This window comes from Phragmites australis, chromosome 10, assembly GCF_958298935.1.
Source record: "Phragmites australis chromosome 10, lpPhrAust1.1, whole genome shotgun sequence".
NCBI lineage: Eukaryota > Viridiplantae > Streptophyta > Magnoliopsida > Poales > Poaceae > Phragmites > Phragmites australis.
The window spans coordinates 7,959,929-7,973,244 of record NC_084930.1 but is presented as its reverse complement, the minus strand read 5'-3'; the positions used below and the strand labels follow the sequence as shown (position 1 = coordinate 7,973,244).

At 40.2% G+C, this 13,316-nt stretch overlaps 1 protein-coding gene across 3 annotated transcripts; it reads left to right on the top strand.

Annotated features, from left to right (window-relative positions):
• Positions 1 to 171: 171 nt before the first annotated feature.
• Positions 172 to 11,456, top strand: LOC133883423 (villin-3). Of its 3 annotated transcripts, XM_062322749.1 has the most exons (24): positions 483 to 632; positions 1,978 to 2,099; positions 2,441 to 2,540; positions 2,869 to 2,937; positions 3,029 to 3,271; positions 3,373 to 3,550; positions 3,633 to 3,765; positions 4,154 to 4,316; positions 4,892 to 5,039; positions 5,122 to 5,222; positions 6,726 to 6,881; positions 7,321 to 7,389; positions 7,473 to 7,541; positions 7,651 to 7,788; positions 7,915 to 8,043; positions 8,787 to 8,934; positions 9,066 to 9,076; positions 9,171 to 9,311; positions 9,412 to 9,537; positions 9,629 to 9,694; positions 10,055 to 10,376; positions 10,468 to 10,697; positions 10,773 to 10,892; positions 10,985 to 11,456. In XM_062322749.1, the coding sequence occupies exons 1-23, from the start codon at positions 606 to 608 to the stop codon at positions 10,884 to 10,886; spliced, it is 3,003 nt and encodes a 1,000-aa protein (XP_062178733.1). In that variant the 5' UTR covers positions 483 to 605; the 3' UTR covers positions 10,887 to 10,892; positions 10,985 to 11,456. The 3 variants fall into 3 exon arrangements, with proteins under 3 accessions (XP_062178734.1, XP_062178733.1, XP_062178732.1); XM_062322750.1 differs by lacking the exon at positions 483 to 632 and adding an exon at positions 172 to 450 and having other exon boundaries at positions 10,773 to 11,456; XM_062322748.1 differs by having other exon boundaries at positions 10,773 to 11,456.
• The last annotated feature ends 1,860 nt before the right edge of the window (positions 11,457 to 13,316 follow it).

Sequence of the window (13,316 nt, the reverse complement as noted above, 5' to 3'; positions counted from 1 at the left end):
AAAAACTCAAGAGGCTTCCTGATTTGGCTTTGGCAAACTCCTTTTCTCTCTCTCAAATCATGCTGAGCTAGCTGTACCATGTTGTCTATCTCTCTCTACGTCGTTAGCATCATCTTGGTATATTACAAACGCCTTCAACCCAGCTCAGCTCGCTCGTCTTCCTCCCCCCCCCCCCCCACTCCACCTCCTCCTCCTCCTCGTCCTCCTCCCCCGTAGTGGCGAGCACGCCTCGCCTCCAATCATTCGCCTCCCCGACCCAACCTTTCTCCCAGCCCCGTGTAGCCGAGTGATTAACCGATTACTTAATCCACAGGCTCACGTCGCTCTCGCGGTTTCGCCGCCCGCAAAAGGCCCGTTCCTGCGCTAACGCGCGCTAACGGCAGCAGCGACAGCAACCCGCTGGCTAGCTAGTCCTCCCCACGATTCGACGCCGCCACCGCCCCGACCCAGGTGCGTGCTACCAAATCCTCCATTTCAGCATTTTTTTAAGGAAATGATGGGGGAGGGGCGGGGGCTTGTTTAATGGTACCCGTGGCGGGGGCGGTTATGTTCGACGTCTGATCGGCGCGGCTTCGGCTTCGGGTGGGCGATCTGAGGGAGGGACCATGGCCTCGCAGGGGTCAGCGATCAAGGTACCGGGTTTCGGGGTTCGCCGGCTTGGGTGGCTCGGATCTGGGGTGTGGGAATTCGCTGAGTTTTTGGGATTTGGTGTGGTACTGGTACGGACTGTGTTTTGGGTGAATGGGCGTGCTGTTGTAGTGGGGGAATTTTACTGGTTTGATTAATTGGTGGTGGATTACCCGGGATCTGACGGCTTTGGCATTTGGCATGGGAGGTGTTTTTTTTTTTTAATTTGGATTAGACGTTAGATTGGAAGTAAATGGGGGAAGCTGTTTAGAGACTCGACTTGTGAGAGCAGTGATTTTTATTTTTGGCGTGAGGTGTATCTGTGTGACGGGAATTTGGTTCGATTTATGCTTGTTCATTTGCAACTTGATGGCTTCGGTGCTCATCTCGATGCTGACATGTGCTACGGAAGTTGTAAGATTTGGCTGTCGAGTTAGTTAGATTGTTTTGGACGCCATGGTTCGATTAGTTTTGTGTGTGTTGGAGCATTGGAGTCATGCAAGCTTCCTTATGTCCTTTTTGTTTTGGATTTAGTGAGCTGGATATGGATTGTTGTTGGATCCTAGGATGTCAGGTTTACTCACTTGGATTTTGGCCCGGAGTTGCACAAAAACTGACACAGTTTTTGGGTTTAGCTTTTAGACTTTTATTAAACGGCTGATCAAATTCGGCAGCTGGTACTGCAGGGCTATGAAAGGTGCGAACTGGTTCGAGCAGCTCCATAACATCCTGGAAATGTGTCAAGCTCTTGTCCATTCCGTGGGCACAGGAGTGATGTGATGCTTAGTCTGGAATTTACTGAATTAAGTGATCACTGCAACCTTTATGCTTGTGCACGCCGCATCATAGTTAGATATGAGCAATTTTTGGTATACGGTCGAAGCTGGATGATACTGGAGTTGATTGGACCCAGATGAGGTCAGGATGCTAGCTCTATGTCATGCCAATCCTTAGTTTTGTGGATGTTGAGTGTCTGTTGTTGAAGCTGCAATCATTATACCAGAGCAGGCCTGCGGTCTTGGAATTGCCAGACATTCTAATCATATAAAAAGAAGTCTTCAGCCACTATGATGGACATACTCACTAGCTTTTGGTATTGTGTTTCTATCAGTGAGCTGTTTGAATAGGAAACATTTTGTGTGCAGTGATGTTCATAAACACAGCATGTGATTCATCTCAGTTTGGATTTTCACGAGCTGCATGCCTACATCTATTTGAGGAAATAAAAAAGGATCCGTATTTATGTTCTTGTTTAAGAATGCTTTTGTATGGGCTTGCTTTGAGTTTCAAAGATTGCATACTGCAAATGGAATCTCTATTGAACCGATCATTTTTTTTCTTCTGTTTCAGCACACCTTTTCTTCTCTCTTGAAGCAAAAACCACCGAAGACTAGTCCAACAAAATCTAGGGGTACTATGTCTGTTTCAATGAGGGAAGTGGATCCTGTTTTTCAAGGCACAGGTCAAAAAGAGTATCCTTCACTTGTTAGTTTGCTACGGAGTCACATTGTCTCTTTACTTATCCCTGTGTATCGTTTCATTCCAAGAGTTTCATACGGCATCATTTATCTCATTACTGGTTATGTTATTGTTTCAAATTAATCGTGCCCTATTGCCCATCATATCCGCAAACTTGTAGGTCAACCAGAGATTTTATTTTATGAACTGCGAGTCTGTGACAAACCATTCCTCTGAGAGTAAGGATTCCTGTTAACATGTCTCTGCATGGCGCTGCAGTTCTTAAGTTAAGTTCTATTTGTTTGTATGAGTCGTGTTAACATGTCTCTGCATTGTTATCCTTAACAATGCTCAGTGGATTGGAAATATGGCGAATTGAAAAGTTACAGGCTGTTCCTGTTCCCAAGGAATCATATGGGAAATTTTTCACTGGCGATTCTTACATTATACTGAAGGTACTCAACTTTGCTCACGTTGTTAATGTACCTATTCCTGTATTCAGTTCTATGGGAAAAACTGTTGTGAGCTGCTTGATTTCAGCAGTGCAATTGTTTCCGGTGCTTGCATCTTAACTCTAAAGATCATTAAACCTTGAGTCGCCCTGTTCGTATGCTTATTGTATCATGAATCCTTCATACTAGAAGGGTTTAATTCTTCTCTAATGTATGATCATTTCAATATATTGTTTATGCTACATAAGAACAGTATAATTATGCTTGGATTAATATTTGTATTATCGTAAAATCCTGATTGTTATTAATAATTATTTTTTCGTATGAACAGACAACGGCCCTAAAGAATGGTTCTTTTCGGCATGATATCCATTATTGGCTTGGTAAAGATACCAGTCAGGTTTGCTTTCACATTTTAAGCTCATTTCGTTTGCTGGTAGCCTAGCTAATGAATGAGAAGATTTACTCGTTGCATTTTAATTAATGAATAGGATGAAGCTGGTACAGCTGCAATCAAGACTGTGGAACTGGATGCTGCTCTTGGTGGACGGGCTGTCCAATACCGTGAAGTACAGGGAAATGAGACCGAAAAACTTCTTTCATACTTTAAACCTTGTATTATACCAGAGGAAGGTGGAGTTGCATCTGGTTTCAGGCATGCTGAAGTCAATGAGCGGGAGCATGTAACACGATTATTTGTCTGCAGAGGAAAGCATACAGTCCATGTTAAAGAGGTGAAAGTTTTAGTCTGCATTAGTTTTGCTAATCTGTCCTTGTATGATCATAGCTAAGCTACCTAGTACAGATGTCATATTCCATTTTTTTTCTCCAACAGGTTCCTTTTGCACGATCATCACTCAACCATGATGACATATTTATTTTAGATACAAAATCCAAAATATTCCAATTCAATGGATCAAATTCAAGCATTCAGGAGAGGGCTAAAGCCCTCGAGGTTGTGCAATATCTTAAGGACACAAACCATGATGGTAAATGTGAAGTAGCTGCAGTTGGTAAGTTTACTTTTGGGCAAAAAGGGTTTAAATGGCCATGGTCCTATATTCTTTCAGAATTATAATCCAGTCTTTCAAACAGAGGATGGAAAGTTGATGGCAGACGCTGATGCTGGTGAATTCTGGGGTCTCTTTGGTGGATTTGCTCCCCTGCCAAGAAAGACATTTTCTGAGCTTAATGGGAAAGATTCTGCTTTCACTTCGAAGTTCCTCTGGTAATACTCCCTCCGTTCAGAAATAGTTGGCGTATTTCTTTTTAGAAAAGTCAAATTTTGTGTACTTTAACTAATATTTAATCAAATTATAAGAATGTCTAGTGTATAAAAATTATACAACTATGTTCACAATTCAAAATGATTTCATACTATATAGGTTTTGCAGCTATAAATGATATATTTTGTGAGAAAACCTTAATCAAAATCCAACTTCGAAGACCGAGCCTAAAAGAACTACGCTTACTATTTCTGAACGGAAGGAGTATCAAATAGGAGACAAGACCTAGGGATTTTTAATTCTTTTTAGAGTAATGCTCTCTCTTTTGTGCTTATGCTATAGCATGTCTATTTTTTTCTGATGAAATGCACTTTTGTTTTTCATTATCAGTGTCAATAAGGGTCAATCATCACTTATTGATTATGAAATTCTAACAAGAGAGCTATTAGATTCAACAAAGTGTTACCTGCTAGACTGTGGATCTGAAATTTATGTCTGGATGGGTAGAGAAACAACTCTTGAAGAGAGGAAACGAGCAGGCTCTGCTGCCGAGGTAACTTTGTCTTGCGTCTGCTTTCTTGATTGAGTGCTTATGATAATTTGGTTGCACTTTTTTTTTTTTGAATCGCCACCACAAAGTTTACAACTTAGGCAAATGTAGGAAACAATAAAGAGGCTATGACAGGTGTACCAAGGATGTAATAAAGTTAGACACACTACCGGTGTGGCAACTAATCAGACATTTAACTAAGACGTGTGACGGCCAATGGTTAAGCATGGAAAGTTTAGGCATCACCCAAATAAATTCTTGCTTACATTAATAATAGAGTTCTGCTGGCTAGTATTCACTTTATTATAGTGGTGCTTATCTGTGAGCTAAGTTAAAATTTATGTGCAAGAAAAAGGCTTTTTAACCAGTTCAAAATTTACTTGTCAGCTAACTGTGACCCACAACTTGTGTCTTTTCACCACATTTGTGATATCCCTGGTGTTGCAGACTACCAAGTATTAATCCACATTTGTGATATCCCTGACATTCTGGTTTTTCCCCTCTCATTTACTTCATATATTTTAAACATTTACCTTTTTCCCTTTAAATATACATAAATCACCTTCTTACTTCTGCAGGAATTACTACGTGAAGGGAATCGGCCAAAATCTCATATTATTCGCCTCATGGAAGGATTTGAGACTGTTATATTCCGATCAAAGTTTGATAAATGGCCCAAGAAAGCTGATGCAGTTGTGTCTGACGAGAGCAGAGGGAAAGTGGCAGGTTAGCATCTAAGTCATGGATCTTTTTTTTGGTATTTTCTTTGCCACCTCTAAATTTCTTATAACTAAATTTCCTTCTGTAGCTCTTCTTAAGCGACAGGGATTTAATTTTAAGAGTCCAGCAAAAGCTGCTCCTGTAAAGCAAGAGCCTCAACCTCAGATTGATTGCACAGGCAACTTACAGGTCAATTAAATTTCCTTTTTTGCTAAAGATTTTGCAGTCGGATTGCATTGGGTTATAGCTGCTGAATTCTTGATTTATTGCGCTGTTAAGACAATAATACCCATACAATGGAACAAGATTTTAGTCAGAGCACAAATCTACATGGAAGTGTTGTTGCAATAACGATACAGAAAATAGTGTAGCATTATTTTGAACACTTCCAAATAACCACATTCTGATGGAAAATGAAAAAAAAAAAAGTTCTTGTGCAAGTGGTTTACTGCTCCAAAGGATCACTTGTGTTTGTACCGCAATATAACACTGATATATTTTTAGAATCTTTGGCATCTATTATGCCAACGAGAGTAACAGTGGATACATGGGCAAGATAGGCAGTGCTACTTGGATACAGACGGGTGTTGGAATCCGACTTAGATTCGAGTGCCCAATTCGGTAAAGAAAATTTAGACACATAAAATACAACTCAGAATCTGACACGGGTGTCGGAATCCGACTCGGATTTGGGGTGTCCGATTTGGCAAAAAAATTGGACATGGGTGTCCAGGTAACACTGAAGATAAGGCATATCACCTTCTAATCTCAGGCTTCTCCCGTAGACTCGAGGCTATGATCAATGCCAATGGCAAATCGCCCTCTAATCGTCAGGCTTCTTCCGCCGAGAAAAGGCCCTGATCTAACCATCTGGGTAAAAGCCTTTTGCTGAATTCTTCTTGCTTGCTTCCTTCCAATGATGCGCAGCTGCCCCTTTATTGGGGATGGGCGTGGATCGATCCGTGGATCCATTTTAGTTCAATTCAATCAACTAACTAATTATTTTGACGAGATCAAAATGACTAGTTAGTTAATTAAGTTGTACTAGCGTGGATCCACGAATATCCATTGGTGCTCCATGCCCGTCCCTACCCTTTATATAGAGAAGGGAAATTACAATCCAAATCCAGCTCCAAATCCTAACTTACCTAATTTATCCCTAGCTGAACTAACCAAACTCTTATCTCCTAATCAAATCCAACTTATCTCTTGTCCATAACAACTAGATAACTTGCCTAAACTAACTTGACTCTTTCCATAACAGCAATAGGAGGGATTTAAGTTGTGGAGGGAAATCAATTTTGTTTATGTCTGTGTATTCCAAAGTTTGTTCTTACCATACATGAACTTATTCACTTCACACTCTTGTCATAACACTAAATTTCATTTACAACAACAACAACAACAACAAAGCCTTTGTCCCAAGCAAGTTGGAGTAGGCTAGAGATGAAACCCACAAGATCCAACTAAAAAGATGATGATAAAACAATAATAAATAAAGGTACTAGTAATAGTAAACAAGTAAAAGTAATAATGGTACAAGAAGACTGATACATAAGTTATGGTTCTTGCACGTGGATTGCTAACTTCCATGCGCTTCTATCCATTGATAGTTCTTTAGGGATATTCCATTCCTTCTTTGGGGATATTTCATTTAGATGCACGAAATCTGCTGTTGCCTACATCTTACAGGTTTGGCGCATTAATGGTAGTGAAAAGACTTTCCTTTCGTTCTCTGAGCAATGCAAGTTCTACAGTGGAGATTGCTATATCTTTCAATATACCTATCCTGGAGATGATGGAGAGGAATGTCTTATTGGTACTTGGTTTGGAAAGAAAAGTGTCCAGGTAACTGTTTGACACATTTTCCATCTGTCATCGTAGCACATATGATTGATACAATGGCCATGACTCTTAGGCAATTTTCTTTATTCGGTGCATATCTGTATTGTATCCACTATGCGTTTTGCGTTATTTGGGAAAGTGGAAATATATTTGCCATTCTTTTTCCCCTACGGCGAATCAAAACTTATATTATTGAGAATATACTTTGCATATTCTCAAAGTTAGTCAGAGCATACAATGTCCTAGTCATACGAGGTGGCCTTGATGACTATGAAAGCATCTAACTTCTTGAAATTTATTCTGTGTTGCTGTATCCAACCGACACTTCTCAATTCAGGATAATTAATCACTCTGTAATGAGGACCATTCATTTACTACCCCCTTAACACTTAAGTTTGAGAATAATTACTTATCCATGTGGTTCTTTTTTTTTCATAAAAAGGAGGAAAGGAGTGCAGCCACTTCACTTGCTGACAAGATGATCGAGTCTCTGAAATTCCAGGCAATTCTGGTAAATATTTTGCCAGTTTTGTTTGAAAGATTTTTGTAAATCTTGGTTAACTATCTCAACCTCATTTTGTTTGGTTATCACAGGTTCGTGTTTATGAAGGAAAGGAACCCATTGAGTTTTTCCCAATATTTCAGAACCTAGTTATATACAAGGTTGCTATTTTACCCATTCATGTGACCAAGCTTCTGCGAAGTCTATCTCCTTACAGTGGCTATTTTTTTGTTGCATATGTGTATTTTAAAAAATTTCAGCTAATTACAGGGTGGTACAAGTACTGGGTATAAGAAATTTATCTCAGAAAATGGCATTGAGGACGATACCTATTCAGAAAATGGTGTTGCACTTTTCCGAGTTCAGGGTTCTGGACCAGAGAATATGCAAGCTATTCAAGTTGATATGGTACTTTCTTTTTCAATATCTTTGCCAGACAAGGCATTGTGTTCATGTTACGACCACGTTATCTTAGTTTGTTATGTTTCTACTACTTGGCATAAACTATAATTATGCTATGATGCTTATTACCAGGCAGCATCGTCGCTGAACTCTTCTTATTGTTACATACTACATGATGGAGATACAGTTTTTACATGGATTGGTAATCTAAGCTTGTCAATGGACCAAGAGCTTGCTGAGAGGCAGCTAGATGTGATCAAGGTATGAGGAATGTTTTTCACTGATTATTTCATGTGGACGTGGTTAATCATTCAAATGAACACTGTGACTTCACTTTGATCAACACATTCTCAACATGATAGTTTATGTTTCAGTTGTGTTTCTTTTTCAGTTGTATCTTAGCTTAAATGTTCATGGCAATCGGTGGTAACTAAACATTTTCTCAAAACAATTATATGGGTTGTTAAGCCTACCCCAACTTGCTTGGGACAAAGGCTGCTGCTGTTGTTGTTGTAATTATATGGGTTGTTAGTTACTACATTTATGATGGCTGGCTACTGGCTACTCGCGACAACCATGTGTGCTTATTTTGGTAATATTACGATGTACATATTTTTTAGGTAAAATTAGGTGGATACCATCGCAAAAGTGCCCATATTTGCACACCATCATATTCTGGTTTCCTTGTTACTTTTCCTACATATGTTTTCTATCAAATGCATCTGACTAGCATCAAATGTACACCATGTGTGAGTGTGACAGATCTACATCGTGTTGTTACTTGAACATAGTCATTGCAGTAACTCTTCACTTGTGTGACATACTGACATGCTGCTTTCTAACGTATCTTCCCAACTTGCATATTAACTTAATGACTGCTTTTGTAGAAACTGTATGTTTATACTTTACCCGAGCATGTCTCAGTCCTGGTTGCTCATCTGTATCAAATAAACTACCACAATGCTGACCCTTTCCATTTTGCTCATCCAATATATTATATGCAGCCAAATCTTCAGTCCAGATTGCTTAAGGAAGGATCAGAATATGATCAGTTTTGGAAGTTACTTGGTGTCAAGTCTGAGTACCCCAGCCAGAAGATTGTGAGAGATCAAGAAAGTGACCCTCGTTTATTCTCTTGTACATTTCCAAAGGGTAAGATGAATTCATAAGTTTAACTGCATCCATTCATTATCTTAGTTTGTCTTTATAATTCAGTTTGTGCCTTACTTATCTGCATTCCCTCGTTTTGAATGTTTTCTATGGCCTACTTGGGGGTAATAAAGGGGTGCTTAAGGTGAGCAATGCTGAAATTCATACATCATCATCATCAATATTATTATTATGAAATAATCTGATGAATAATTAATGCTGGCCTACTGCTATGGCAGGTTAGAGAAATATTCAACTTCACTCAAGATGATTTGATGACGGAGGACCTATTTATTTTGGATTGCCATTCGTGCATCTTCATATGGGTTGGACAACACGTGGACACAAAAATACGAGCACAAGCTTTGAGCATTGGAGAGGTATATGATAAGTTCACAATTTCTTTGTAGAATGCTATGAATGAGAAAGCAAATTAAGCTGTCTAAATTTACATTGGATTGTACAACTCCTTTTCGGCAGAAATTTCTAGAACTTGACATTCTAATGGAGAATGTGTCACGAGAAACACCACTTTATGTCATCACTGAAGGAAGCGAACCCCAATATTTCACCAGATTCTTCAGTTGGGACTCTGGAAAATCAGCAGTAAGCACTTTCCTTCTAGATTACAGTGGCTTTGGTATTGTGCAAACATCACGTGCTAACTTCATGGTTTCTGCCTTGTGAATTGTTTCAGATGCGTGGTAATTCATTTGAAAGGAGGCTGTCTATAGTGAGGGATGGAGTAAAGCCAAAAATAGATGTAAGATTTCTGTATCCGATATTGATAATTGTCTTGGGTGCTCTTCTGTATTAAATTTACGTTGGAACATTTGTTTGCTGAAAGTTCATGAATTGGTGAGCACTGCATGAAGCCACTGGTGCATTTTCTTTGGTTACTTTTTGCTAGTTATTTACATTTTTGTTGAACCACGAAGATGATAGCTAACTATCCCTAGTCAGGCATCAAATTTTAGCATTTTTAGATATTTTGTGTTGTGCACGAACATACAAGGTAGCAAGTTGGCAATAGCTGGTATCACATGCATTCATTGTGTTTAGTTCAATTTCCTAAAGCTGTTTCTCCTGGAATCAGGCTAACTCTTGGTTACAAAATTTGTAGAAACCTAAAAGAAGGCCAACAACATCAACACACACTGGAAGATCCAGTGTACCTGATAAATCTCAACGTTCCAGAAGTATGTCATTCAGTCCTGATCGTGTAAGAGTCAGAGGAAGGTCGCCTGCCTTCAATGCATTGGCTGCTAACTTTGAGAACCCAAATGCCCGAAACCTATCAACTCCTCCACCAGTTGTTAGAAAACAACTTCCAAGGTCTGCCTCCCCTGATTCTTCAAAGCCACCTCCGAGGGTTGCTTCAATTGTTGCGATTTCAGCTTCTTTTGAGCGGCCTAGGCCAACTCTGATACCAAAGTCAATTAAAGGTATGCTAGCATCCTTAGAAAGGAATAGTGGTATTTTATGTTCAAACATGGTTCTCTTACCTTCTTCATTCTTTTGGTGTCTACTGTCTAGCAAGTCCTGATGTAAACAAGCCCCAAACTGAAGCAAGCAAACCTAAACCGGAGACAAATGCCAAGGAAAGTAGCACGGCAAATAATAGTCAAATTGCAACTCCAACTATACAGGAAGATGTGAAGGAGGGTCAGGCAGAAGGTGAGGAAGGGCTTCCTGTATACTCATATGACCGATTGACGACATCTTCCACCAATCCTGCCACAGACATTGATGTAACCAGGCGTGAGGTAAATCCTGCTGTCCTCACGACACCATTATCTAACCGTCTCAAATCCTAACACTACTATACTGGCGCATTGCAGACATACTTGTCTCCTGCAGAGTTCAGAGAAAGGTTTGGGATGGCAAAGGAGGCTTTTGCGAAGCTACCAAAGTGGAAGCAGAATAGGTTCAAGATTGCCCTTCAGCTGTTCTGAAATCCGGTACTGTGAAACAGACTGCATTTTTTTTTTGTCTCATCAAAGACAATGTCGTGACTGGTTTTCAAAGGTAAACCTTTGTTTTTCGGCCACAGGCACTTCGAGATCTCTTGTAGTCAATGCAGCAGCAGTAAGAGTAATTGTAAATGTAGCCTATCAGGGTCAAGGGACCCTTGATAGGTTTCAGAGGTGCAGGTCCAGTGAGTTTTTAGCTGCTCTTGCTCCTGAAATGGGTTGTCCACTGACATTTTTTCTTGTTGTGTGGCAAATTGTGTCGGATTGCTGCATTAGCGATCCAGTCGCTCCAATTCTTTCGTACTCAAGGTCACAAGTTTGGTTGTGAGCTTGCAAACCTTTTTTTTTCCCCGTGAAGCCTTATATTTGTTCTATTTTTTTTAAGGGTAAAGGGTTCCGCGTGATAATAAGGACTATATATATATATATGATGTAATTTAGTCAACAGAACATGTTGTACAAAAGATTTTGTAAAATATTATTTTTGGGGGCTGTCGTTTTGTACTTACAGTTTGTTTCCTTAAATGATCATTTTGTGTCAATTTGTTTGCAGAGCACATTGTTTCACATGCTTTTCGTAATTTGCTTGGACATGGAGTTGTATATGGAGACGAACGGTTCATCGCTGTATCTCAAAATGGATGACATGTTGGAACTTGCAGGCTCAAAACCGAGTGATTTCTCTAGCAATGAGGGCATCTATAAAAACTGAATAAAAGTGTCACCAAACTCTCCAAGCAAATTGTGATGGGGATGCTGGAGATACGCCATTTAGAAACTTTGGAGGCTCCGAAGGGACGATGAAATCTTGTGTAATCTGTTGAGGCGCTATGCAAATGGTGAATTGGTGATATGTCAATTTGCCATCGGAAAATGGAACTCGTATCGGTGGAGGAGTTATTGCACAAGAGCACCAGAAGCTAGCTCTTCTGTTTTCAACCGCGATAGTCCCAACTTTGAAGGGAGGCTAGCGTGGTTGTCGGCTTGCCGGTGAATGCCGCCGGCAAACGGCACGCATTGCGAAGGGACCTAACTTTGAACCACAATGCAACAGTTAGGACGGCCAAGTTGTGCTATCCCTGATGGGCCGGCCATGGACGGCGTCCGGCGAACTCGAGGTCGTCTTCTTGCGCGGGGGCCGAGCCGCCGAGGATAACACATTTCGAGGCTTCTTTGCATGCGTATATTTTTGGAAGCTTGCCAAATGCAAGTTCGACAACGTAGCAGCGACGTAGCACTTCTGCACTTGGCAATGCTGGGCACAGGCTACGCTGAGCGCGACGACTGAGGCGAACCGGGAGCCGCGCCGGCGAGGTGCTAGCACCCGACGAGTTTTTTTTTTTACAATTTTCTAATATTAATATTTAAATAAATAGATTTTGATAGAAATATTTACACAAATAAACGTCTATTACTATCTAAAAAGTTTGCAACACCTTTATATTTTCAGAGAGCGGTTAGCATGCCACAGTGACACGAGTACCTCTTACTGCCATCTCCACACTCCCCTTACCGCTCTCTGAGAGAACGATTAGCGACTGTGCCAAGCCCACTCCACGTGCCCGCCCCTCACCGCTCTCTAGAGGGCGGTTAGCGCCTCTACTGCCCTCTCAGGGGGCAATTGGCCCGGTTTTATTATAAAAATAATAAAAATCCTAAAAGTTATTTAAGATAAAAATAATAAAAATCCTAGAAAATATTAAAGTGAAGATAGAATAAATACATGTGAGTGAAATGAAAAAATCACACTGAATGTTAGATAGAATGTATAAATAAGATGATTATATAAAATTTGAATATTACTAATAGCATGTAGACTACATCTAAGATACATACACAACTTAGGTAATAGATTAAAAATGATATAACCACATTAAATTCAACAAGTACAATATTTATTAGCATAAATATTACCAACGAAATGACCCTTGAAGTTGTCTGTGTCTTATCTCCTGTTTCATCCATGGTAATCGTATTCTGGGGATTTTGGTCTATATGGTGCCGGTATATATGGAAAATAATCAAAGTTAGGATCACAATCATCTGCCTCGTCATCAGAGAATTCGCAATGGTGTAGAGTTCTATGAGGAGTAAGCACGAAGTCATCATCATCGGAACCAACCCCTTCGGTTGTGGCGAAAGTGGTAGAAGCACGCCCACTGATGGTTGTTATTGAACGACCACCTTATTCACGGCTGGTCGAATCACCGCCTCTTTCACAATGGCGTGAAGGTCTCGAATAACCACCTCTACGACTCCAGTTATGTCTGGGTAGGTAGCCATCACCGAAGAGTAGATGCAGCCCTAAAAAGTTATCGATGGGTTTGTTCAGCAACTCTTCATCATAAGAGAATACCTAGTATAAAAAAGAGCATATGAAAATATAAACATGTCTTAGAAGTGCAACATAAC